Below are 26758 nucleotides of genomic sequence, written 5' to 3'. Positions count from 1 at the left end.
GCAGCCCCAGTCCGGCGGAGGGGCCCAGGCTGCTCCCAAACGCAGGGCTCGCCAGCCACCCAATCGGAGCAGCGAGAGAGAGGCCTTCCCCTCGGGGAAGGGGCTTTGCCCAAAGTGGCAGAGGCTGGGGCTCTGGGCCTAGGTCAACGCTGTGGCTGGCGTCCCAGTCTCCCAGCCCGGGTCTGCGGGGAGCAGCGGCTCTGGGCTCCCCGCAGCGGTAACCTGTCTGCGGCACCCCCCTCCCCCCAGGGAGGGGGTGCTCTTAAAAGGGCAACGTCAGAGGCAGTGGTGTGGTTGCCCCCAGGACCTCCCCTAGGGCGCGGAGTTGACCCCCCCTTCTGCGTGTATCTGGGAGGAGTTTGAAGGAACCCCTTGCTGGGAGTTGATTGGGGGAGTGGTGCAGGCCCCTCATTCTGGCACAGGCTCTGACACGCAGATCGGTTCTCTGGGGCCCAGCCCAGCTCTGCCTGTCGGACTCATCCTGGGAGCGCAGCCAGGGCCGCCCCAGGCCCCCAGTGGGAGGCTTGGGGGAGGCTGAGGGGAGAGCAGACGTTCTTAGGACCCTGGGTAACCCGGAAAAGCGAAGGAAAAAGCAGGACAAGTCGCAGGGAAAGTGTCAGTTCCCAGGAGTGGCTTCTCACCACTGCAGCATCTGGCTCCCCAGTGGCTGATGAACTGAACCTCTGGGCGGTCTTCGCTCTCAGGCAGGCCCCTGGTCTCACACTGGCTCTTTAGAATTTCTTTCTGAATGACTGGCTTCTAGTTGCCTCTATCTCTAGGTGGAGGGAGAGGCCAGGTGCCTCCTCTCTTGCCTGAAGCACCCAGACCTGCTCCTGGGCCCCGAATTCCAGGGTGTGGGAACTAAAGGTTGGTGAGGGACCCAGGGCTCTGACTCACTCCACCAGGCCTGTGGGGTTGTTTGCTAACTGAGCTAGTTAACCTGGATAGCCGAGGTTGGAGATGGGGCAGGTCAGGGTGCCAGGGATGAGGGCATCAGCTGTGGGTTGTGGAGGCAACTGCCAGGGTGGAGTCAAGGTTATCTGGGACTGTTCCCAAGTGCTCAGTGTCTAGGCCGGCCTTCCCATCCTAAACAAGGCTTGCATCAGCCCCCTCCCACTGCTCCAGGAAGGAAAGGAGTCTGGTTTTTAGCTCACTCTGGAGGAAGGCAAGCCATGCCTTTCCCAATGACTAGGAGTTCTTTGAGAGCAGGGACTGTGTCCCATTCTTTCTGTAAGCTCTACTTCTAATCACACCTGCCCACTGGCATGCTTTCTTGTGAGCTGTAGGGAAGGACCTCGGACACAGGGTTATCCTTTCCTTCAAGATTCTTTTCCTCCTCTGGCTCCATCAGTGAGAAAGGGGTACAGACCTTCTGCTAACAGACCAGATGGGCCACACACCAGCTTTCCAGGCCTAGTGCAGTCATTCCTTTTCACTAGGCAGGCTCGCAGGCCTGTACACAATGAGTGTGCAGACAGGGCAGGTAAGAGAGGGTTGGCACGGGAGCGGGACTGCCAGCAGCACAGAGCAGGAGGCTCTCTCTACATAAAGCTATAGGAGGGGATCCCTGGATGGCTCAGTGGTTTGGCACCTGCCTTCGGCTCAGGGTGTGATCCTGGAGTCCGGGGATTGAGCCCCACATCAGGCTCCCTGCATGGAGCCTGCTTCTCCCTCTGCCTGTGTCTCTGCCTCTCTCTGTGTGTCTCTCATGAATAAATAAATAATATCTTAAAGAAACAAATAAATAAGCAAGCAAGCTGTAGGGAAGTCTAGGTTCCAGGGGCCAAAGACTCAGAAAACTGGTCAGGTGAGAAGGTATTTCAGCCAGTGTGTGTGTGTGTGTGTGGGGGGGGGGGGTGCTGGGGGAACCAGGAGCCAGGTCAGGCCCCTACAGGCTCAGAGCCCCAGCTTCTGCCCTCCTATGGTGCTTTGAGGGTCACAGAAAAAAGCAGTGCCTCCTGGTGGAAGGAAGGTCACAGGCACCAAGAGCAGAAGAGGGGAGCAGCAGGGAGCAGCAGGGAGCAGAGGTGGCAGCCAGAGGGACCTCTATGGGAAGTTGGGGGTATTTAGAGCCACTTGAAAGTTTCTAACCCTGAAGCCCAATGGCCTTTCCAAACTGGAAGAAGGGTGTGGTGGTGACCCAAACCATCCTCCTGACACCGTATAAACTGCCTTTCTTCACACCAAATAGTAGAGGCTATAGGAATGTGCATCTCTGGTCTTTCTGAGTACATGGGAACAGCTTATTCTTTTGTCTTCTTACCCTGGCTTTGTCATCCCAGAGCTGAGGGCAACAGGTTACAGTAGAGGCAGTATGGTTGAGCCTACCTGTGGTCATCCTTTCAGGTGGCCCAGGTTTGACAGGGCTTCCAGTAGCAAGATTAACAGGATCAGCCCCAAGTCCCCACTGAAGACCAAGCACACAGCCGCTTTCCTGGGTGCCAAGCTCTGACGGGCCTGGGGAAGTTGCTGCTTAAGGACTAAGGAAACAGAGATGAAATAAAGCTCCTAAGTGACAGGCTAGTTTGGAGCCCTGTCCTCATCTTCCAAAGAAACAAGCACTAAGCACTGCAGAGGGGACTCCTGGCTCCCACCTGGCCATGGTGTCTCGTCTCCCTCACCTGCCTTGTAGCTTGTCTTCTGCATGAAGGAAGAGGTATAATCATGTCACCACCCTCTCGTCTGGGACTGTCACAAAGATAAAAGAGATCAGCTATAGGAAGTATTTTTGGCTCCTAGAAGAGAAGCACTATACTAACATAAGGTGTTATTAAAGGAAAGTGTTTGTAGATTGCAGATGAAAGGCAGAGAGTAAACACAGAGCCTAACCATCAGCCTCCCCAGGGAAAGGGTGAACTGGCCATTAGGGCAACAGGGGCAGTGCCAGAGAAGGGAGAAAATATTCTTCCTCCCTCCCCTTTGCCCCGCTGCCTTAGTCTCCCACTTGGGGATGACTGGGCAAGAGAAGCAGCTGTTAATAAGGCCCCAACTTGTGCTCCTCAATCTGGGGTCCCACAGCTTCCTGCCCTTCCCACAGAGCCTTTCCTAGGGAATGGAAGCATTAGGTAGGAGGCTTTTTATGTCAGCTCTGGCCTCTAAGCTAGGACTACCTAACTGCTTTTATGCAGGGGCGAATTTCCAGAGGAGGGTCTGGTCCTTGTCCTGCAAACCTGTGTGTCTAAGACTCAAAGTTTTCATTCTCGGGATCCCTGGGTGGCGCAGTGGTTTGGCACCTGCCTTTGGCCCACGGCGCGATCCTGGAGACCCGGGATCAAATCCCACGTCGGGCTCCCGGTGCATGGAGCCTGCTTCTCCCTCTGCCTGTGTCTCTGCCTCTCTCTCACTGTGTGCCTATCATAAATAAATAAAAATTGAAAAAAAAAAAAAGTTTTCATTCTCTTAAGCTTTTCCTAAATCTACCCCTGCCTTCACCTACCTTCTCGAAGGCTGTCTGACTTGCTAAATGGAATAGCCTTCTTTAGAAGGAAAAGCAGAAGTGAATGTGGTTCCAGGGAGAACTGTCAGAGACAGGGTTTGAGCCCTGGGCAGAAGACCGTGGAAGAGTCCTAGCCTTCCTCAGAGATGCTTTATTACATAGTTTCATCAGTCATCAGAGAATGGATCCTATGCCCATGCAAGGAGACAGGAACATCGCGTTGTACATGGCAGACTGTTCCCCTTTTAGCAATGCAGTCAGATGGGGCGGGTGATGAGTGGGTGCTTGGCTTCCCTGCCCGTGGGCAGGCTTTGAGATCCCAGTGGACAGAAATGAAAGCCTGACAAACTGGGAGGAAGGAATGTTCAGGAATCAGTGACCTCCATGTTCTGCAGGCGGCTTTCTAGGGGGACGTCTCTTGATGCCCCTTTCTTTTTGCTGCCCTCATGCTGCTTCTTCTGCTTCTTTGATGGCTCCTGGTCAATGGGTGCAGGCTTTACAAAGGGAATCAGTTCTTGGAGACCTGGAGGGAGAGAGCCAACTAAATAATCTATCGTTTCTCAGGAGTCAAAGCCCAAAGACTTCTGGGGAGAGTTCCATGAGACGATGATCCCTATGAACAAAAGGGCACCCGTGATGGGAACTGGTTTCATTAATTCTTTTCTTCCACAGTCTGAATCTTAGCTGCACTGAAACAGGATGTCATACCTCTAGTGGCTACTTTCTCAACTTTGCCCCTGTAATGCCCAGCACCAGAAGACAGGCAGTGTTTTGGGGACTGTTTCTTTTCTTTTTTTTTTTTTAAGATTTTATTTATTTATTCATGAGAGACAGAAAGAGAGAGACAGAGAGAAAGAGAGAGAGAGGACAAGAGAGAGAGACAGAGACATAGGCAGAGGGAGAAGCAGGCTTCATGCAGGAAGCCCGATGTGGGACTCGATCCCAGAGTCCTGGGATTATGCCTTGAGCCAAAGGCAGACGCTCAACCACTGAGCCACCCAAGCGTCCCTGGGGACTGTTTCTGAACAAAAAAAGTTTATATATTCTGAAAGGGGGCTCGATATTTAGAGGATTATGAAGACAGAAGAAGAGGAAGATGGGCTGGACAGGGAGTTTTACCTGGTGGCATGAACTCCTTTAATTTCTCAGGCACGACGATGCCCTTCTCCGTCTGGTAGTTCTCCAGGATGGCGCAGATGGTGCGAGTGGTGGCACACATTGTAGCGTTGAGCATATGGACAAACTCCACCTGCAAAGACAGGGTCCCCAGAAGGAGCATGGAACTCAATCTGGTCTCACTCATGACCAGGAACCAACCACTCAGCCAGACTCCCCCAACTGTAACTATCCAAATCCAAAGCATTATTGATCTTTCTCTAGACTGACATTCTGTTTAGTATTTATTGCCTATTATACAATTCCAGGAAGATCCTCATACCTCCATGAGAGACTAGTAATAAGTCCTAGCAAACGGAGGAGAGTTGGGCCTTTGAGGGCAGGAGGAAACTTCCATGGTGGCCTCTCCTTTTAACCCCTTTCAAGTCCCTGACTTGGAAAAGATTAGGGCCTGAAAACTGGGTTGGAAGAGATAAACTTACAAACCCAGACCTTCTTGGGTGAGAGAGAAGATAGGGCCTTCAACTTGTCTTCTGTAGACAAATGGGGATTATTCTTTATCTGGAGTCAGAGAAAACAAAGCCTCAAAGAGAAGAGCTAGAATTACCTTGTAGAATAGAGCTAGATTCAGGTTTCTAACTAAAAGGACTCAGTCCTGATGCAGTAGAAGTCATTTTCAGATTCCCTTTTTGGTCTAGACTGAGAAGTTCAGATTTTCCCATGATGCTGGGACATAATGTTCTCTAAGGACTGAGAAATAAGATGGACCTGTTCTACATGAGGCCCTATTTCCCATCTCCCGAGGGGTCACCTACCTTGTCCATCATCTTCTTGGTTTGCCCATATCGGATTCGGAGCCGGCGAGCCTGATAGTCTGTGCAGTTAGAACAGGACACTAACTCACGGAAGGCTCCTGAGCCCGGAAACCAGGCCTCCAGGTCAAGCTTCTTACTGGCAGCGTGATTCAAAGAACCTGTAAGGAAAAACCCCTAGAATTCATGAAGGAGGGATGGTATTTCAGAAGACTGACCTTTAGCAAACCTGAGGAATTCTTTAATTCTCATCCTATCCCCAGGAATGAAATCATGCCCAGATATTCTTATCACCAAATACTCCCAAGTGGCAAGAGTGTGATATTTTAATTAATGTGAACAATTAATTGGATTTGCAAGCTATTTCTTTGTGTGGCAGCTCACCTGGTGAGGGTAGTGTTCGTGGGACAAGGGAAAGGGAGTGGATACCTGAGACAATATTCACAATGTGGTAAGGGATCCCCAAAGACTGGTAGAAGTCTTCTGCGGTAGTAATCATCTCTTCAAACATCTCCCATGACTTGTTGTCATGTGGTGATGAGTAGACAAACTGTTCAATCTGCAGAGAGGGACCCAAGGAGACCGTGACAATGGGATGGGGCGAATAAACTAAAGGGCTGAAATGGGAGATAGCCTTGCAGTGAAGACCTATTCCTACACCACTAGGAGTCAGGCAAGGCTGCCCCCCTCCCCCCCAGAGATTGGTGCTGGACGGGGCTGCAAGAACAAAGCTCCACGGAGTTCCAACCACATACATGCCAGGTCCTATTCTAAGTACTTTATCCCACCAACTAGCTGAATCCTCACAGCGGGCCTAATGAGGCGGGAGCTATCATCCTCCTCTTTTTGTAGAGGAGGAAACTGAGTGCGGAGAGGTTAAGTAACTTGTTCAAGGTCACACAGCTAAGCGGCAGAACTGCCACTGGGACTCAGGCAGCCTGATTCCACAGTTGTGCTCACAGCCATTCTAGCATGTGCTTCTCAGGTAGAAACAGAGGTAGGCGGCGAGAGGGAAGACCAAAACCAGAGTGGGTCTGAGCAACACAGAGCCTGCCTCTCCTCTAACCACCTAGGAGAGACTGAGAAGGGCCCTACTCCCCACCCCGACCTGACCACTCACCTTCTCAAACTGATGGACTCGAAAGATGCCGCGGGTGTCTCGGCCATGGGAGCCCACCTCCTGGCGAAAGCAAGTGGACAGACCGGCATACTTGATTGGCAAATCCTCCGGCCGGAGCCACTCGTCCCGGTGTAGAGCAGCAATGGGCTGCTCTGAGGTGGCAATCAGGTATTTCTCGTCATAGGAATTATCATCAGACTTTTCACTGCCTTTGCCAATCACCTGTAGGAGGAGGGACCTCTACTAGTTAAGAGTGAGGGATGAGGACCTCAGCCAGAGCAAGAAACCACAGGAAAGATTCCAGTGATGAGATGGGAAGAATTTCCTTTAATCTCTGCCTAGAAGCAAGCAGGGGATGCTAACAAGACAAAGGAGGGAATGAGTCACTCCAAAAATGGGATCCCTACTATGGATCAGAGAAATGCAAATTAATAGGAGATAAAATACTCTAATAATAGTTTTTTACTTATCTAATAAATGAAGCATTTATAAATAATGTACAGTGGCCAATGATGGCAGTGCAATTAAACCTGAGCTGGTAGCAGTATAAATTAATCCACTCGGGATGCCTGAGTGGCTCAGTGGTTGAGTGTCTGCCTTCGGCTCAGGGCATGATCCCAGAGTCCTGGGATTGAGTCCCATATTGGGCTTCCTACGGGGAGCCTGCTTCTCCCTCTGCCTATGTCTCTGCCTCTCTCTCTCTCTCTCTCTCTCTCTCTGTGTCTCTCATGAATAAATAAATAAAACCTTTAAAAAAAATTAATCCACTCAACAAATGTTTGTTAGGCATTTATTAAATGCCAAGTTTGCCAATGCTGGGCAAAAGGAGATAGTCTCTGCTTTCTTGGTGCTTATGAGTTAGTCTAGGGTTACACTCCTTGAAGAATCACTTTGGTGTTCAGCTAAAGAAAGTAACACAGAAGAAAAAAAGGTATAAACAAGACAAAGTTCACTGTAACATTACTTACTGATGGCAAAAAAACGAAGTCCCCTAAATATTTCAACAAGGGAAGTGTCGACTATCCTACATCCAGGCCATGTAATATTATGTAACCATTTAAAAAATGTTGGTTATGAAGACTGTGAGGTAACACTGAAAAATGCTTCTGATATAATGCTGAGGCAATTTATACACATTGTGAGGGAAATATGAGAAAATGATATATATATGAAAAAAAGCCCCCAAAGGGATATTAAAAATGACAACTATGAGGTAATGGAAAAGAAGATGATTTCCCCCCATCATTTCCAAATTTTGTCATGTGGTATTATTTTAATTTTTAAAAAAGGAGGGTAGAGGGGCACCTGGGTGGCTCAGTGCTTGAGTGTCTGCCTTCAGCTCAGGGCGTGATCCCAGAGTCCTGGGATCGAGTCCCAGTTGGGTTCCCTGCATGGAGCCTGCCTCTCCCTCTGCCTCTTCTCCTTCTCCCTATCTGCCTTTCTCTGTGTGTGTCTCTCATGAATAAATAAATACAATAATAAAAAAAAAAAAAGAAGGGAGGAAACTTCCTCTGGGTCAGCATTTGGGGACCTAGAAGACTATGTTGCTACTTGACTGGGGGAATTTAGCCACTAGCCACATTTCAAGTGCTTAACAGCCACATATGGCTGGTGCTGTCAACTAGACAGTAGATACAGAACATTCCCATTACTGGGAATGTAGTAGAGAGTTCTACTGGACAGCACTGCTCCAGAGAAGTCACAAGTTGAGATTATTAGGCAAGAAGTGCCAGCCCAAACTCTCACTATGGGGACCTGTGATTCTTCCCATATATGGATCCAAGAAGTATCTGGAGAAGAGATGGAAAATGCAGGAAACATAGGAGGTACCTACTACCTAGTGTCTCTCTCATAATCTTCCATGTAAGTTTCTCTCTGATGTTCCCTGCAGGGCATCTTTCTAAAGCTCTGTAAGTGATTATCCAGTCTTGGGGCTGAAATGAGGAAAACAAGAAAAGAAGGCAGATTTTGGCCGATACATGAACACATTCCCTTCTTCACTAAGAGAAAAGGAAAGGACTCCTGGGTGGCTCAGTCAGTTAAGTGTCTGACTCTTGATTTTGGCTCTGGTCATGATCTCAGGGTCATGGGATCCAACCCTGCATTGGGCTCTATGCTCAATGCAGAGTCTGCTTGAGATTCTCTCTCCCCTGCTGGCCCTCCCATCACGCATTCTTGCTTGCTATAAGTGAATGAATGAATGAATGAATGAATGAATGAATGAAAGAAATCTTATAGAAAGAAAGGGAAGAAGAGAGGGAGAATACCAAGGTTAGACTAATGCTCAGGGTTTACAGAGCATTTTGCTTCCCACTGCATCTTAAATGAAAACATAACTAGAACTCATCAATAGGACTCCTTGGGAAAAAGTTCTATTAAAGGTGAGTCAGGTGAGCCCAAGAGCATTGTCTAACTCCTGTCAATAAGAGCCAAGTCACTCCCTTCTGACAGAATGGTCTTGAAGGGGAGAGACAAGTGAAGAGTGGACTACGCTGTTGAGGGGCAGCCATTAACAGAGACACTCTAGAAATTCTGAGTACTAGGTATAGACTGGGGGCACCACAGCTGGTGTTGGAACCAGCTCATCAGAATGACCTGACTCTCAACGTGAATCCTCTGGCTCTCCCTAAGATGGTCTGTGGTTGAGAAAGAGCCACAAACTGGAAGCCACATCCATCCCAAGGAAAATATGTCTCGCTGTCTAGAAGCTTCCAGTTTGGGGATAGGAGGAGGAGGATAGGGGAAGATCAGCCACTTCTATAATAGTCTTCCATCCAAGCACTCAAAAAGTATGCTTCTTTTCAAAGCCCCTGGTGTTAAAGTATGCTCATTTTAGGTAAGTCATGTAGATTATCTGGGAAAGTCAAAACAGGCTCTATGTCTACATTGTCCAGTATGGTAGCCACTAGCCTTATGTGGCTATTTGAGTCAGAATTAATAAAAATAAAAATTTTACTTCCTCAGTTGTACTAGCTATATTTTAAGTGCCATGATACAGAGTATTTCCATCACCGCAGCCATGATACAGAGTATTTCCATCACCGCAGGAAGTTCTACTGGGCAGCACTGCTCTGTGTCCTTGAAGTTAAACTTCATAACTTAAGTCAGTCTGCTGTGTTGCCCCAGGCTACTCACCTTATAAAGTTCTTCATCAAACTGGCTGAGCTGTGCCACTTCCTGCATGACCTCCTTCCTCATGAAAAAGGGGGTATAAATAGGAGTGTAGCCCCGACTCCCCAAGGTGCGAAGGGCGTACTGGATGAGTGCCTGTTCCAGGAACACCAGGACACCCTAAAGGAGCAGAGACAAGCACTGTGTGATTGGGTTCTGTTGCCATCGTGTTCATCTGCTAGAATTTACACTCAGAGGCAACTGGGGATATGCAGGAGGCCAACAAAGACTGTGAACCCCAACACCTGACTCAAGAGAGTCTTTCTTAATACTAATGTCCAGCGCATCATCCAGGCACACTGTAAGGAAAAGCAAAGTGAAGAAAAAAGGATTATGTGCCCAGGCTGCGTGGGAGAGCTTTCTTGCACTAGTTCTTAAAATACTGGGTTTGTGTATATGTTAGAGCATACTTATGTATACGTTTATATGTACAGTATCTCCAAAATTATTTTCCCATGCCTTTCTGGAAGTCTCCTCTGAATTCATTTGCCCCTTGTCCCAACTGATCTGGGTTTGCTGCCTCTGCCTACCTGTGCTCACAGCTCTCACACCACAGCACTCATCACAGTGGGTCCTGATTCTTTGTTACTTGTCTGACTGACCAATTACACTAAGGCAGACTGTTCTGATTCAGTCAGGACAACATATATTCATTATGGAGGGTCATGTAGTGGCTCTTGTTCTAGGGAATCCTGAGCAGCACTCTCCTGGCTAAGAGAAGTGCACCTAACTGCCAGTATGTTTGCAGTAGAAAGGCCGAAAACAAGTGGCGGATTTGTAGGCCTTTTTAAATAGGTTATGTTTTCCACACATATTTTTTTAGTTCTTTCTTTATAATCCCATCACCACAGGTTCCTGACTCTTACCTTCAGGAAGTAACCTCGACTTCCAGCCACCACGGCCCCTTTTTCACCTTCAAAGCCATCTACCATCACCACCAGGTCCACATGAGAGTACTTCTTCCTGACTGTACAATCGCCCCAGATTCTCTCTACTTTGTTGTCCGCATCCTAAGGAAACAAGACCAGGAGAGAAAGATGCATGATCCCTGAATTCCACAACCTCAGTTTTCCAAACCCCATTCCAAGAACAACCTAGAGCTTTGCAGAACTACTGGTTAACTCAAACACCAGGTTTTGGTCATTGCGTATACAGACTAAGGAAGGGCATTTGCTAGAGCATTTGTGCTCAAAAGAGAAATAATAATTTACAAATTCTTAGTAGTGATTCTAGCCATGGAACTGAAATCATGAATTTCTAAGAGATCTGTTGTATTCTCACTTTTTTTTTTTACCCTTTTAAATGACTCCCTGAAAATCTTGCAACAGGACGACCCCCCACCCCCCATCAGCATTGCCTGGGGTACAGAGGAGAATGTAGATTTTTTTTTTTCCAGGCTCTCATTGGTCCTGGGGCCGTATGAGGGCGGGCTCAGGGCCCTGACCTCCTGAGTCTCCCACCCTAGCTTGCAATGAGTTTAATGCTCGTTCACCAGGGAATGAATGAAAGAGGCACAGATGGGCCCAGCCATGGTTGGGGTGTCAGGGAACAAAGGCAGGGCTCAGAGCAGCTTTGTGCCGGGGAAGCTCCCACTCAGCAGGAAACTTTTATCATGCAGATTTCCCTTCAACCTGCAGCTTCTCAGCAGGGTGTGGGTGAGGGGTGAGGTTGGTTTAGCAGATCCCTCCCACAGGACTCACTGCTACCACGGGCAACACGCAGTGGAGGACAGCAGCCGGATTTAGACGAGATTTCTGTGCCAGGAGTCTCCTACCTGCCGTCTCTGCTACTTCCCAATCAGGCAACAATCTGACTCTTTCAATTCTCAATTGGTGGGCAGAGCGAATATACAAAGAGCCTGCTTCTGACACAAGGCCTATTATACAGAGAGTGCCAGCATTTCCTTGTCCTCCTCCCACCCTGCCCCCTCCCCAACAGAGAGGAGCACCGGCTAGGCAGCAGCCTGCTGTGGCACCCCACACCTACCTCATCATTGCTGATGGGCACTGAGGGATGCAGAAGGTTCCCGATCTCTCGGAGGTTCTCAAACCGCTCTGCTTCCAGCTTTATCCGCTCAGCATCACATTTTAGGATGGCTTCATCGATGAGGAGTCGGACTTTTTTGATTTGTGAGACTTTCAGGTTCTGTAGATGAACAGGCCAGGACTCAAGCAACAGCAGGCCAAGGACAGAGTAGGAATAAGATTCTGTTGTCCTAACCTTGTTGTGCTCTAATGACAACACTTGTGATAGCATTTTTCAAATCAGCAATGAAGGCTTCCAAAGAACTGAGATTTCACACACACATACACCAGTACACAGTTTTGCCCTTACAAATGCATTGGCATTTTCTTTTGGGGTACCTAAGGCAGAGACGGATCAATTCTGGCCATTCTTTTCATTCCTACATATCTCAGGGGTTTTAACCCTGTAGCTCTTTTAAGAGCTCTTTCCCTTAACTTGTACTTTTTGATTTCCTGATTAAACCAATTTAGCACTCTTATGTACTACATTTAATTGTTCCCTAGGAAGATTATAAATTTATTAGGAGTAAGAGACCCTGTCTTAAGCTATTTTGGATTCCTTCCTTTTTTTTTTTTTTTAAGATTTTATTTATTCATAGAGACAGAGAGAGAGAGAGAGAGGCAGAGACACAGGCAGAGGGAGAAGCAGGCACCATACAGAGAGCCTGATGTGGGACTTGATCCCGATCCCGGGTCTCCAGGAACGCCCTGGGCTGCATGCGGCGCTAAACCGCTGCGCCACTGGGGCTACCCTTGGCTTCCTTCCTGCAAGTGTTTCAAACTATGATTTCCTGGGGACAGGAGAGCCCTTAGCAAGTGGGGCTGAACAGCAACAGCACCCCCAACTCAGCCCTACAGGCACAGCAACTTTGTTTTTGTGTATTTATGCTCTCACTGTGCTTTTGTGTTATAGGTTTTTGTGTGTGTGTGTGTATGTGTGTGTGTGTGTGTGTTATAGGTTTTAAGAATGGGTTTGGTGACTAAAAAACTTGAAAATTATTTTTTCTAGGTTCACTGTTGTGAATATTTACTGAATTATAGCAAATTGAAAAATTCCTTGACTTTGTGAAAACAGATTTCTATAAACCAAACATAGCTTGGCTCCTTTTTTCTTTTCTTCCTACTTTTGACTTTTCCACTCCATCCGTCCCCGGCTACTTGATCTAATAAATACTCAAGTATGGAGTCCAACGAGGGCGGAGGGGGACATTTCCCCACTGCACACATTCAAGGATGCCACAATGCTGTGTGGCGCCAAGTGTCAGCACTCACTTGTCTAGGAACAGAGTTACGATGAAAGAACAGAAATCCAGCCTAGAAAAGGGAAGGATAATAACTTACAGCTAAAGTGTCTGCAGTGAGGTCATCGAGATTTAATGCATCTTCTGGAATGGACTCATCTCCCACTGGCTCTTTTTTCTGCAAGGGGAAACAAAACAATACTACTAAATAAAAGAAAATTTCTGACATAGTTTTATAAGTATACCCCAGATTAATATATAAACAAACCACAGAACTTGCTATATATCTGAAGGCTACAACACGTGAGAGAAAAAAATTAGTAAATTGGAAGCAAGAAAGTTTCGAGTCCTTATCCTGCCACTTTCTAGCTTTTTTGATCCTGGACAGATCAATTAATCCAGCGAGGTCAGAAAGCTGACATCAATAGGAACGTAAGAAGAATGACTGCCCTGGACATAGAGTAGTTATGGGCACCAAGAATGTGTGAAAAGGTTCACACTACTGTCCAGCTCTGGGGCAAGTGCCTGGGTGTGAATTTATGAAAACTTGTCCACACACTAAGAACAATTCCAGCACTGAGGCTAACAGGAAAAAATGGATAGGATAATAGAATATAAGGACGCTAAGGAAAACAAAAATTTTGAGGAAAAAAGTCACAATCTGGAACTAAGTTTAGAGTAATCAATGCAACTTGGCAAAACCATAGAACATACCCAGGGCTAGATTTTTCTCCTCTCTGGTTTCTCTTCTCCTTCTTTATGATATTTTGTCAAATCATTTCCAATCCTTGCCCAGAGCCGTGAAGAAGATAATTTTAAGAGTCAGATTCTTCCCAAATTAAAAGGAATTAAAGAAAATTATCAAAGGCTATAATAACAAAATATGTAAGACCTCAGCAAAACTTGCATAAAAACAAGTTGAGGAAGTTCAGGGTCTGCTTTGCAAGACTAAATCACGTGCAATGTCCTAAAGATTTTTTTTTTTAAATTCCATACATTTAACAATAGGCAATTACATTTATACAACCTCATATACCACTGCACAAAGCTGAGTCTTATAAAGAACTAAATCTTCTGAGGGTAAAGCATAGAAATTCTTTAGATTTATTATACAATCTCATATACTAAAGTGAGAAGTCAGGATGCTAACCATAACAAACTTACATCCTTCAGTGACTCAAGCAAAATCATCTTTAAAAATTGCAAAAGTCTGAAAATCTCAGAATGAGTCTTGTTAAGAATAAGCAGAGACAACTGAGGTTGAAATAAATGGCCTAAATCTCAAGATTTTCCATTTAATAGCCAAGAGAGCTGAGGCCCCTCTGTTATCTGATAATCCTTCAGGGCAGCAAATTCAAGTTCCTGAGTTCAAGTTCTGACTCTACAACTAATTTATGTGATTTTAGCAAGACCCTTAATTTCCTAAGCCTATTCTCTTGCCCTTTTAATAAGGTTGACAAATGTACTGTAGATATTCCAGGTTTGCAGCAAAGATCAAAACCACTAAAATAGGGCAGCCTGGGTGGCTCAGTGGTTTAGCACGCATTCAGCCCAGGGTGTGATCCTGGAGACCTGGGATTGAGTCCCACGTCAGCTCCCTTCATGGAGTCTGCTTCTCCCTCTGCCTGTGTCTCTGCCTCTCTCTCTCTCTCTCTGTGTCTCTCATGAATAAATAAATAAATAAAATCTTTAAAAAAAAAAAAACTACCGAAATGAGATGTAAGCAGAAGAGTTTTTAAAGACTTTCAAGTGCTATACAAATGAAAGCACCGCTAAAACCATTCTAGTTAAATATTTTATTTATTATGACAGACACAGAAAGAGAGAGAGAGGCAGAGACACAGGCAGAGGGAGAAGCAGGCTCCATGCAGGGAGCCTGACATGGGACTGGATCCTGGGTCTCCAGGATCACGCCCTGGGCTGAAGGCCACCGGGGCTGCCCCTAAAACCATTCTAATGTATAGTAAGGGAGTAAATTAGTAGACAGTAAGTTAACCCTGGTTGTGGAGCTACAATGAAGGGATCTAAGAACGCTATTGCAAATGAAAACAAACAGTCCCATCTTCTTGCTAGGAGAATGCTAGGCTGGCACTATCTGTATATGTGCTCCAAAGAATATACAGGCAGGAGTGCACGCTGGAATTAACATAATTATGGGGACTTTGACATGCAAATATTAAGCATCTTGAGTCCCAAAGGAAGAAAACTGTATGATTATTGGTATCAATTTCCACAGCCAATCACAAGCTGAAAGTGTAACAAAATACCGTTAAAGAGAAGGATTCAAACTATCTGTGAAGTGTAAGGTACTAGAATCCGGAGGGAGTCTTTCTATTATACTCTTTACTGGTTCAGGTTCCAAAATTTTATGATTTTGTGGTTTAGTTTAGAGGTTTACAACTTAAAAGGAGACAGGTTTGAGGGAGCAGTTAATATGTTTTTTAAAAAATGACTAAGGGGCTAAGAGGCTGTTTTTGAAGAAAGATTAAAAGCATAAACTATTCTGGATACCAAAGCAAGGCCAAACTAAAACTTAATATTCTTCAAGCACAGGAAGGATTTTTTGGATGAAGGCCAGAAACTACTTGCCCTCCGCTGTTACTTGCAATTGCGGAATAACTACAATGTTCTAGGCATTGTGCCAGGTTCTCCACATTTAAAAAAATTTCGTTCTCACAATTCTGTTCTATGGGTGACTGTTAGTATTGTCATTTCACAGATGAGAAAACTGAAGCTCAGAGGTTAACTTGCCTAAAGTCACACAGCCAACAATCCAGGATTTGGACTCCTTATATGTACTCTTTCCATTAAAGAGCACGACTACAGTGAGACAGAAATCTCAAGTCTGCCCTAAGAAAACCTTTCTGGTACTGTAGATTACGCTTAAGGAATAATTGGATACGAATAAAAAAAAAGGAATAACTGAATAAGATTACTGGTAGAATTTATATTTATTATAAAAACAAAATAGGCAATGAATGAGCAATGTGGCAAGAATCTTACCTGGCTACATACAGACTCTGTGCCCCCCAAACTTACATGTTGAAACCTAATCCCCAATGTGCTGGCAGTTGGAGGTGGGGTCTTTCAGAGGAGATGAAGTCATGAGGACAGAGCCTTCATAAATGGTATTAGTGCCCTTATAAGAGACTCCAGAGAGCTCCCTTCTACCACGTAAGGACACAATGAGAAGGCAGCTGTCTATGAACCAGGAAGTGGGTCTTCACCAACACGAAATCTGTCAGCGCCTTGATTTCGGACTTTTCAGTCTTCTGAACGGTGAGAAATAAACTGCTCTTGTTTATAAGCCGCCCAGTCTATGGTATTCTGTTACAGCAACCCCAAGGCACTAAGACTTATCCGAAGACATAAGATGGACTCCCCGATCCCTGAAAGTACTTCTTAGTTCCCTTGCCCACTACCTTTCTTTTTAAAGATCTGCCCCTTTGGGAAGAAATTCAGTGTCTCACAGAATTAGTTACACACTAGGTCAGAAACTATGTATTAACTAAGAGTAAGATGAAATACCTCTGCTCAAGCTCTCAAGGCTGTTACCTAGTTCTCTTACCTTCATTTTCTCTCCAATTGTCTTGCTGCATAGGTTCTTCAGCTTGTTCAAGTTGTCTGCCCGAAATCTGCCTGAAGAATAAACAATCCAAGAATATATCAAAGATACACACATAATTAAGAACAACACCCGTTCCCCCATCACAGCTCGACAGTCAGAGCTAAAGGATCTCAAGTTGTGAAATCTTACAGCTTTAGAGTCCCAAATTTAGTTGGCAAATATTGGTGACAATGGGGTTCCCCCAGCATTTGGTGACAAGGGAAATTACCTTCTGGGACTGAATTTGGGAAGTATCATAACCTGGATGATGCCACAGTTGAGTAACACATCTGAGAAACCTGGGAAAAACTCAAGTAACTGTAACCTGCTCAATCGTCTTAAAATCCATTAACAAAACTGTGTGGTAAGCACTGGAACCTGGAGAGAGAGCAGGCCTGTTTCTAGTCCCATGAACTTGGTGGCTGCATCTCTCTGCCAGAAATGGTTAATGTTACTCCCTTTGCTCGACAGAAATCTCACCCGGCATCCTGGAGAATAATAAGTTTCTTATGCTTTAGTTTCTTTGGGGGAAGATGGCACACTAATCAGCCTACATGGGTATTCTGGCCCAAACTAATATGTTGGTATTATGGTTCATTAACCTAAGTCTAATTAGCAAAAGTAGAACCTCTTGAATCCAAGCTTGAGCACCAACATGGTAAACAGCAAGTTTTTGACAGGTGTAATTGATAGAAATGAGACAGCTCCTAGGCAGCTGTTTTTCAAGGTTTTGCCAAACTTGAACCAAACATTAGTACAAAATCATCTACTTTCTCATTACACTGATTAGAGAGATGGGAACAGAAGCATAGTCACCAGGGCCTGGAGAGGAGAGGGGAGAGAGAATGGACTCCAAAGGGACAGTAAGCGGGATCTCTGTGATGATGGAACAGTCCTGTCTTGAATGTGACAGTGCTTACACAAATCTACACATGGGATAAAGTTGCACAGAACTACACACACACACACACACACACACACACACACAGACGAGTGCTTGTGAAACTGGTGAAATCTGAATAAGGTCTGTGAATTGTAGCAATGTCAATTTCTTGGCTTTGATACTGTACCAGTTGTGTCAGACGTCATCGGTGGGGAAACTGAGTGAAGGGTACACTGGACCTCCTTGTACTATTTTTGCAACTTCCTGTGAATCTATTAACTATTTTGAAATTAAAAGTTTTTAAAAAATTTATTTAGTCCCTTCTATTTGCAAGGTCTCGTGTTAAGGGCTGGGAATAAAAAAGAAAACATCATGCTAGGTGCTGAAAAGAAAACAATTAAAAAATAATATAACTGCTATTTCAGTCAATGAATATAGCATATTCCTTCATTATCTTTAATTTCTTTCAGCAATGTTTTACAGTTTTCAGTGTAGGCACCTTGAATGTCATTTACTAAATGTATTCTAGGCATCAGATGCTTTTTATTTCTATGTAGAAATATCATTGATTCTGTATATTGTATACAGTGACCTTGCTAAATTTAAGTAGTTCAGTTCTGCATACACAATCAAGTCATCTGCAAATAATGACAGCTTTACTTCTGTACCAATCATTTTTTTTTTTTTTTACTGAGGTAAAACTAATATACATTGTATTAGTTTCAGGTGTACAACATAATGATTTGATATTTGTATACAAGGCAAAATGATCACCACAGTAAATCTAGTTACCATCTGTCATCACACTCTACTCCAATCTTTTTTTTTTTTTTAAGTAGGCTCCACACCCAAAATGGGGCTCAAACTCACAACCCTGAGATTGTCACATGCTCTACTGACTGAGCCGCCAGGAGCCCCTCCTTTTTTTTTTTTTTTTTTTTTTTGCCTTATATCATACTGTCTAGAGTAAATCAGAAGTGGTGGTAACAGATATACTTGTCTTGTTCCCAACTCAGGGGGGAAAGCATTCAATATTCATCATTAAGAATGTTAGCTATAGGTTTTTTGATAAATATCTATTATCAGATTAAGGTAGTTCCCTTCCATTCCTAGCTTCCTACATTTTATCATGAGCAATTGGAGCAACATGGGAAAAAAATGAACTTCATTCCTATCTCACATCATATACCAAAATCAATGTGGAATGAATCATCCACCTAAATGTGATAGGCAAAGTAATAAAACTTCTAGAAAATATATTGGAAAATCTCTTCAGGAACTTGGGAATGAAAAGATTTCCTAAACAAACACAGGCAGCAAAAACTACAAAGAAGAGAGCAATAAATTAGACTTCATTAAAATTAATGAACTCTTTAATTAAAGAGAACTAATTAATTAACTCTTTAGAAAGATTCAGACTCTTTTTTTTTTTTAAAGATTTATTTATTTATGATAGACATAGAGAGAGAGGCAGAGACACAGGAGGAGGGAGAAGCAGGCCCATGCCGGGAGCCTGACGTGGGACTCGATCCCGGGACTCCAGGATCGCGCCCTGGGCCAAAGGCAGATGCTGAACCGCTGAGCCACCCAGGGATCCTGAGTCAGATTCTTTTTAAAAAAAGATTTATTTATTTTAGAAAGAGAGAGAAAGAGAGCATGAGTGGGAGGAGGGGCAGAGGGAGGAGAGAAATCTCAAGCAGACTCTCCACTGAGCTCAGAGCCCACCATGGGGCTTGATCCCAGGACCCTGGGATCATGACCTGAGCTGAAATCAAGAGTCAGATACTTGGGATCCCTGGGTGGCGCAGCAGTTTAGTGCCTGCCTTTGGCCCAGGGTGCAATCCTGGAGACCCGGGATCGAGTCCCACGTTGGGCTCCTGGTGCATGGAGCCTGCTTCTCCCTCTCCCTGTGTCTCTGCCTCTCTCTCTCTGTGTGTGTGTGTGACTATCATAAATAAATAAAAATTAAAAAAAAAAAGAGTCAGGTACTTAACCGACTGAGCCACCCAGGCACCCCTAAAATTAATCATTTCTGTTCATTAAAAGACTGAAAGAGTAAGAAGCAAGTCACAGACTGGGAGAAAATATGTGCAATATAAATATCTGACAAGGTCTTATATCCAGAAGGAATAAAGAATACCTACAAATAAATAAGAAAAAGACAGGTAATCAAATAAAAACTGGTCAACATTCTTGAACAGACACTTCTCAAAACAGGCTATCCAAATACTAACAGGGATAGCTGAATACCTTTAATCACCAGGATAATGCAAATTAAAACCACAAAGAGATACCACTACATATCCACCAGAATGGCTAAAATTGAATAGACTGCCAATATTTAAGACAAGGCTGTAGAAAAACTAAACTCTTATTTTGCTGGTGAGAGTGTTGATTGCCATTAACTACTTTGGGTAACTATCTGGTAATACCTACTAAATCTAAACATGTACCTATCTACTTTATGATCCAGCACCTCCACCCATATATACCTAACAGAAATGAGTGCCTGCATATACCAAGACACACAAAGCAATATTCATAGCACTTTATTCATAATACCCTCAAATTGGTAACAATCTGAATGTCCATCAATAGAATTGATTGGTACATTTACATAATGGATAATTGGTATATTTACATAATGGAGTACTACATAGGAATGAAAATGAACCAGCCATGAAGCCACATGAAGATAGAATAATTTTATAGACATAATTCTGAGGGAAAGAATCCACATACAAAAATATATGCTACATAAGTCCATTTACATTGTTTAACATCAAGCAAAATTAATTTATGGTGACAGAGGGCAGAACACTGTTATTTTTGGAAGGGGCATGAGAGAGCATGCTGGGGTGCTGTAAATGTCTTCTTTGATCTTGACCTGGGTCGTGGTTAGATACATATACAGCTTTATAAAACCCATTAAGCTGCACATGAAAATCTGTACATTTTACTGAATACATCTCCATAAAAAATAAGTTTAAAAAGGTTGTATCTAAAAGCAGTATAGGGGCACCTGGTGGCTCAGTTGGTTAAGCATCTGCCTTCGGCTCAGGTCATGATCCCACATCAGGCTCCCTGCTCAGGGGGGAAACTGCTTCTCTTCCCTCTGCCACTCCCCCTGCTGTATTCTCGCTCGTGCTCTCTCTCTCTCTCTCTGTCAAATAAATAAATAAATAATCTTAAAAAAATAAAAGTAGTATAAATGTCACAACAAGATATATAATATGTGGAGAACACTCAACAAATGAGGTAGTGCTATGGGAGCAGAGTTAATTTGGCAAGCAGCCTGATAAGGAATATCCAAGAAGAGGCAACAATCATGGACATGTGAAAGAGCAAACATGTAACATAACAAGTCTAGAACAAAGAGTGGAGGACAAATGTGGGAGAGTGACAGAAGGTGAGGCTAGGAAGACATGCAAGGCTTTGTAAACTGTCTTAACTAATTTGTATTTTTATGCTTTAGGGCTACACTGTTTGATATGGTAGCCACTAGGTAGGAGGCTATTGAGCATTTGAAACATGGCAAACCCAAACTAAGATATAATGTACATGTATACATCAGATTTTAAAGACTTGTAAAAAAGAAAAAGAATGTAAAGTATCTCCATTTTTATATTGACCACATACTAGACATATAATTTTTTATATAATGGGATAGTATAACATCTTACTAAAATGAGTTTTTCCCTTTTCAATTGACTACCAGAAAATTTACAATTACATGTATGGCTCACATTATATTTCTATCAGACAGCACTGCTTTTCTATTTTTTTAAGATTTTATTTATTTGAGAGAGAGAACACACACCAGGAAGGGGAGGGGGAGAGGGAGAAACAGACAAGCAGACACCCCACTGAGCAGGGAGCCCAACTCAGGACTCGATCCCAGGACACTGGGATCATGACTTGACCTAAAGTCAGAAGTCAGACACTTAACCAACTGAGCCACCCAGGGGCTCTCAGACAGCACTGCTTTAAGGTAAGCATATCAACTGCAAGACTTAAACCTGTAAAATGATTAGATTTGTATTCAAAAAAAAAAAAAAAAAAAAACATGTCCTGGATGTGGCCTTGCGCTAGATGAGATCTCGGTAAAACTGAAGGCAGTGAGAAAGTGCTCGAAATGAGGACCCGGCTTAAGGAGTGTGCAATAAGGCAGTAAAGAAAATTTTCATTCACAATAGCACAGGCTAGACAGAATTCCTGTAACTACCAAATTTCAAGATACACTGAAATCTAGCAGCTTTAAAAAAAAAAAAAATCTAGCAGCTTTGTAAATAGTTGAGACAAATGCTTATTATATGCCCAAATGTGCCCTTGCTATACTACTCTGAACTAAAAAGAAGAATCACAGTTTGAATCCTTGGAGTTAGAAGAGTTGTGGTAAACTTCAATGTGATACTACGACTCCAAGTTATGTGAGACGTCTGTGTTCCACACAGAGCCCTAGTGGCACCTTGCATGTCTATAGGTAGACAAAAAGGTATACGTGTGAAGCCTGCTCTGTTCTGTCAGGGAACATATGAGTTTTTATTTTTTTATTTTTATTTTTTTTTAAGATTTTATTTATTTATTCATGAGAGACATAGAGAGAGGCGGAAACACAGGCAGAGGGAGAAGCAGGCTCCACGCAGGGAGCCTGATGTGGGACTCGATCCTGGGTCTCCAGGATCACACCCTAGGCCGAAGGCGGCACTAAACCGCTGAGCCACCCAGCCACCTGCTGCCCAACATATGCGGCTCTGCGTTACATATCCTTGTTGCAGCCAATGACAGAAGAACCTTGATATAAGATAAGATCTGTCAATGTCCAACAGGGGCAGCAGAGGACTTGGGAAAAAAATCATTAATTCCTTTTGGCTGCAAAGAGAATATTGGGAAGGGACATTAGGTAGAAAAGAATCAAATCAACAAATGTGTTGAAAAGAAACTACATAAACTGTTTTTCATACAGAAGGCCAAAGTGCCCCCAGTACAGAAGATACTCGTGAATTCACTAAACCTTTGTCAAGCCCTTACCAAGCACCAGGTAGATACTGGGATGTTATTTATATACCCCCTGTATGTGTACGTATACCCTTGCTATTGGGACATACAGGCGAATAAAACACAAACCTGTCCCCAAAGAACTCCTCTCACCACAAATCCACTCATTAAGCAAGCAAAAAAACTTCCTGTGGACGTGTACATCATACACAAGAGACTAACACATTCAAAGTCATTTAACAGCTGTACACAAAATCTAATACTTCTGACTTCGAATTCAGTAAAAGTGTCCAGTCTGGTTTTTTTCCTTCCTTTAATTCCATTGCAACTCAAAAATTCAGATTGAGATTTAGGTGATGGGATCTCACGGTCAAACAAATAACACATCTGAATGATTGAGACTACAGAATCAGCAGACAACAGAAGTTAAACAAATACCCTCTATCCACCCAATACTCTGATAAATTTAGGAAAACCAATTTTCCTAATAAAACTGCACCGCACTCTTGGACAGCGAGGGCCTTTGCAGCGTGCTGTCATAAAACCTGGCTCCCGGTTGCTTACAGACCTATTGCATCAGACAAAAAAATGAATCACGTGTGCTTGACAGCTTCCGGCCAGTCAGTGACTACCCCAGGTCAACTCAGGCAGAAGCTGATAGGCAGGCGGTTCTGTGGTTTTATTTAGCTTCATGAAAGATGCCCGGATCAGTCCCAGGTTCTAGACCAACTCTGATAACGTCTTTTCAGGAAAACTTGCACAAATCACAATTAAACGGGATCGATGGTTACAAGGTTGTTCTCGCCCACCGCACTCCTCTCCCCGTATCTAGTCTCCTACGGAAAAGGCCTCCATCCATTCGTTAAAGGCAGGCCTGCAGGTCACGGGGATGACCTTCCCCAAAGCTCCCGGTTTTAGCCAGGGGCGGCTTCCGAAGTCCCCAAATACTTGCAATGTGTGTGGACCGAACTATTAGGCGGCAGATGGGAGTCGGTGTCAGGCTGGAGCCTTCGGTCCTATCAGATTAGAGGCGGACCGCTCGGGGGCCTCGCTGAAGACAGGAAGGGACGGAAGGGGCCCAGAGGGGAGTGTTAGGAGCCCCCCCCCCCCGGTTCTTCTGGCTACTCGCGCGGCTCTGGCCGGACCGCCCCGGTGCGCACGCGCCCCGCTCCTCCGCGACACCACAGCCCGGCGCCGGCGCGCCAGGAGGGAAGAGGTGGGACGGCTGGGCCGCACGCCGCCCTCTAGGGCCCAGCGAGGGCCTGGGCGTCACCGCCGCCGGGGAGGCCGCCGGGGAGGCCGCCGGGGAGGGCTGGGAGCGGTCGGGAGAGGCAGCGGGGACTGGCGCCCGGGCTACCCCGCGCTTCCCGGTACTTACAGCGTCGCCACTCGCCGTCCGCCCTCACCAGCTGGTCCACGAGCCCCGGGTCCTTGAAGCGCTTCTCCTGCGTCTCTCGGATGAGGGCTGGGTCGCCTCCTTTATCCACCCGAAACAAATCCAGATCCAGCACCATGTTTCCTTGCCGCAGCCAACGCTGAGGGACGTGAGGAGCGGGGCCCGGCACCGGCGGCCGCCGCACTGCGCCGGCGCTGACTCGCCCTCCGCGCGCAGGCGCGGCCCGAGCGGCCCGAGCGCGCGGGCGCCCCCTCTCGGCCCGAAGCAGCGGCGCGGGGGGCGGCCCGCCCGGCGGCTGGGCCTTGTCCCGGGCTCGTGCGTCCTCCCCAGGGCCGCGCTCTGTGCGATCTCAGACTGTCCGGTAAAAGCGAGTGCCTGTCAGCATGGTCTCTGGCTTGGAAGCTAGAGCTTCCGATGGATGCCAGTCTTTGTCTTAACAGACGCGGTTCCTAAGGCTAGGCACTGTCCTTGAACCTCTGTTCCCTTCTCCATCTTCTTGTGGACAAGAATGACTACGTGCCTTAGTCCCTGGGTTACCTCAATTCGAGATTCCTGCTCTCCTGCCTTACAGCTAGAATACCTTTCTTAGCCTGATGATTGAGCAAATCAGATCGTCCTATTACCAACCTTTAGGATCGCAGGATTGGAAAAGTGAGATTGAAATATTTTAGAGACATGAGATTTTTCCAAGGGTCTAGCAGATTTGAAGGCAGTATGAGATATGGAAGTCACATCTAGGGTCTATTTAAAACTCCTTGAACAAAGATTTTACCATATTTTCATTTTATAATGTTTAGGGCTTTACAGTGGAATATTATGGTTGCATTTTGGAGCCAAGGTTATCAAAAAGTACTGCTGATAAGGAGATTATTTGGAGGATTAGGGAATAGATGATCTGTCCACCCCATCCTTCTAATTTACAGAGACTTTAGAGCCCCACCCCTAGTGCCCCACAGCTAGCTGTGCTAAGACCTTTTTGACCTTACAGCACTTCCGTGGGTTCCTGTGATGAGGATATGGCATTGCTATCCCTGCTCCACAACAAGGAGTTACCAAGCCAACTTAGATGTAGTAGGGCACTAAGGACAGTGGTAGAAGCTGACAGGTAGAGCCCTGGAGGGAGGCTTGGGAAAGGGGGTTGTCTGGGTTTGCCTCCCTAGGTTCACTTTGCTTGGGATGCTAGATTTAAAACCAGTGGAAAGAACAGCTGCAGTCTCTGAAGAAAACATGCAAGAAAACTGTCTTCATAGTGTAAGGTTCCCCAAAATCTTCTGAGGGCAAGGTCTGATAGTGGCTGACTGCTTCCATGTCAATGAAGGTACTGCCAAAGTGTGTAGTTTGCTAAGTTTCAGGACAGTGATGGGTGTTCCTGAGGCTACGCTGGGGCCCAGGCCTAGGAGAGGAGGTTCACTGGGCCAATCCTATAAGGAGGTCGTCAGTATAATTGGAAGGATGACCTTAAAATTCTGGCTGCTCCAAACTTTCTTAGGAATCAGGATGCCTGGGTGGCTCAGTGCTTGGGGGTCTGCCTTCAGCTCAGGGCCAGGATGGGATCGAGTCCTACATCGGGCTCCCTGCATGGAGCCTGCTTCACTCTCTGTCTATGCTTCTGCCTCTCTGTGTCTCTCATAAATTAAAAAGAAAAAAAAAATTCCTTAGGAATTTTTGCCATTGGTCCGATCATTATATTATAGCCATCTTATTTTAAAATGCTCATGTTACCTGATTAACAAATTAGCATAATAGCATACTTCATTCATCAGCTTAAAAATCATAGGATTTTTTAGAGCTGGAGGTGAATGTTAGCTAACTACTAGACCAATAATTCTTTTATTTTTTTAGACCAATAATTCTTAATCTTTTCATCACATTGTCCCTCATGTTTTAAAATGTTTGTCTAACAAACATATTACAAAATTCATTTTCCTTTCTTACTAATCAGATAGTAATTAGAATTTCTGATCTACAGAAAATAAAGTATTACTACACAATGTTACTTTTTGCTAACACAAAAGCAAATCAACATAATACTTTAGTGATGGAGTGATGATGTGAAACCCTACCACTTTTGGATGTGTGGTTTCTATTAGTTTTTATTATTGAGAATAGCTATATGTGCTACATCTGAGGACTCGGGCTCGAAGGTTCAAGGAAAACAACTAGGCCAACCCCTTTATCTTCTGTACAAGAACACTGAGGCCCAGGGAAATTAAGCAATAGAGCCAAAACCTGAATACTGGTAAGACACTAAGATAGTCTCATGTTTGGGCTTGTCTGTTAGCATTCCTTAAGCAGAAAACAGAGGCTTGAGGAACTTGCTAGAAAATGTGGCTTAATTGAACACCAATAAAAAAATAAATTTATTAATAAAAAGAAAGAAAAAGAAAGAAAGAAAGAAAGAAAGAGAAAGAAAGAAGAAAAAGAAAGAAAATGTGTCTTTTTCTCATAGGGCAGAGTCTAGTTTTTGTATTTTTATTTCCGCAGGACCTAGCATAGTGTCTTACACGTGATAGGTGCTTATTATATCCTTATTGGGTGAGTGGGTTGCAGGGAATAGGCTGAGAGGTTAGAAGTTTGTTACAGGTTCAGGGAGTAGAGTCCTAGCTGAAATATTGCCTTGGGAGTCTGGGGTAGCTATTGGGCAGACTGAGGAGAATGAGTAGCTGTAGGGAGGGAGCAAGAAGTGAGGGAGCACCCAGCCACAGACGCCATCCTCAGGTTTTACCGGTGCACATGCTTGGCAGTGTAGGAGGGCTCTCCTAGGCCTTGTTTTAGCACCTCTTTGCATTCCACTTTCTGTCTTGAGTCTAAGGGAGGATTTCTCAGTGTTGGACAAGCAAGCCCTATCCTCTCATTCCCAACTAGAAACCTTCAGTGGCTACCTGTTGCCCTTGGGAGAACATCTCAACACAGCTTGCAAAGCCTTCCATGATCAGCCCTCTACCAAATTCTCT

The 26758-nt window shown here is 44.9% G+C and overlaps 1 protein-coding gene across 1 annotated transcript; it reads right to left on the bottom strand.

The window, feature by feature from the left end:
* Positions 1-3571: 3571 nt before the first annotated feature.
* Positions 3572-24005, bottom strand: SARS1 (seryl-tRNA synthetase 1). The gene is made up of 11 exons (XM_055340208.1): positions 23787-24005; positions 16489-16559; positions 13021-13098; positions 11642-11800; positions 10522-10665; positions 9620-9775; positions 6485-6706; positions 5794-5923; positions 5368-5525; positions 4556-4685; positions 3572-3959 (listed from the first exon to the last, which is right to left on the bottom strand). The coding sequence occupies exons 1-11, from the start codon at positions 23920-23922 to the stop codon at positions 3802-3804; spliced, it is 1542 nt and encodes a 513-aa protein (XP_055196183.1). The 5' UTR covers positions 23923-24005; the 3' UTR covers positions 3572-3801.
* Between the last annotated feature and the right edge of the window lie 2753 nt (positions 24006-26758).

This window comes from Nyctereutes procyonoides, unplaced genomic scaffold (genome assembly GCF_905146905.1).
Source record: "Nyctereutes procyonoides isolate TBG_1078 unplaced genomic scaffold, NYPRO_anot_genome, whole genome shotgun sequence".
NCBI classification, from domain to species: Eukaryota; Metazoa; Chordata; class Mammalia; order Carnivora; family Canidae; genus Nyctereutes; species Nyctereutes procyonoides.
This window is presented reverse-complemented; position numbering and strand designations above follow the sequence as displayed.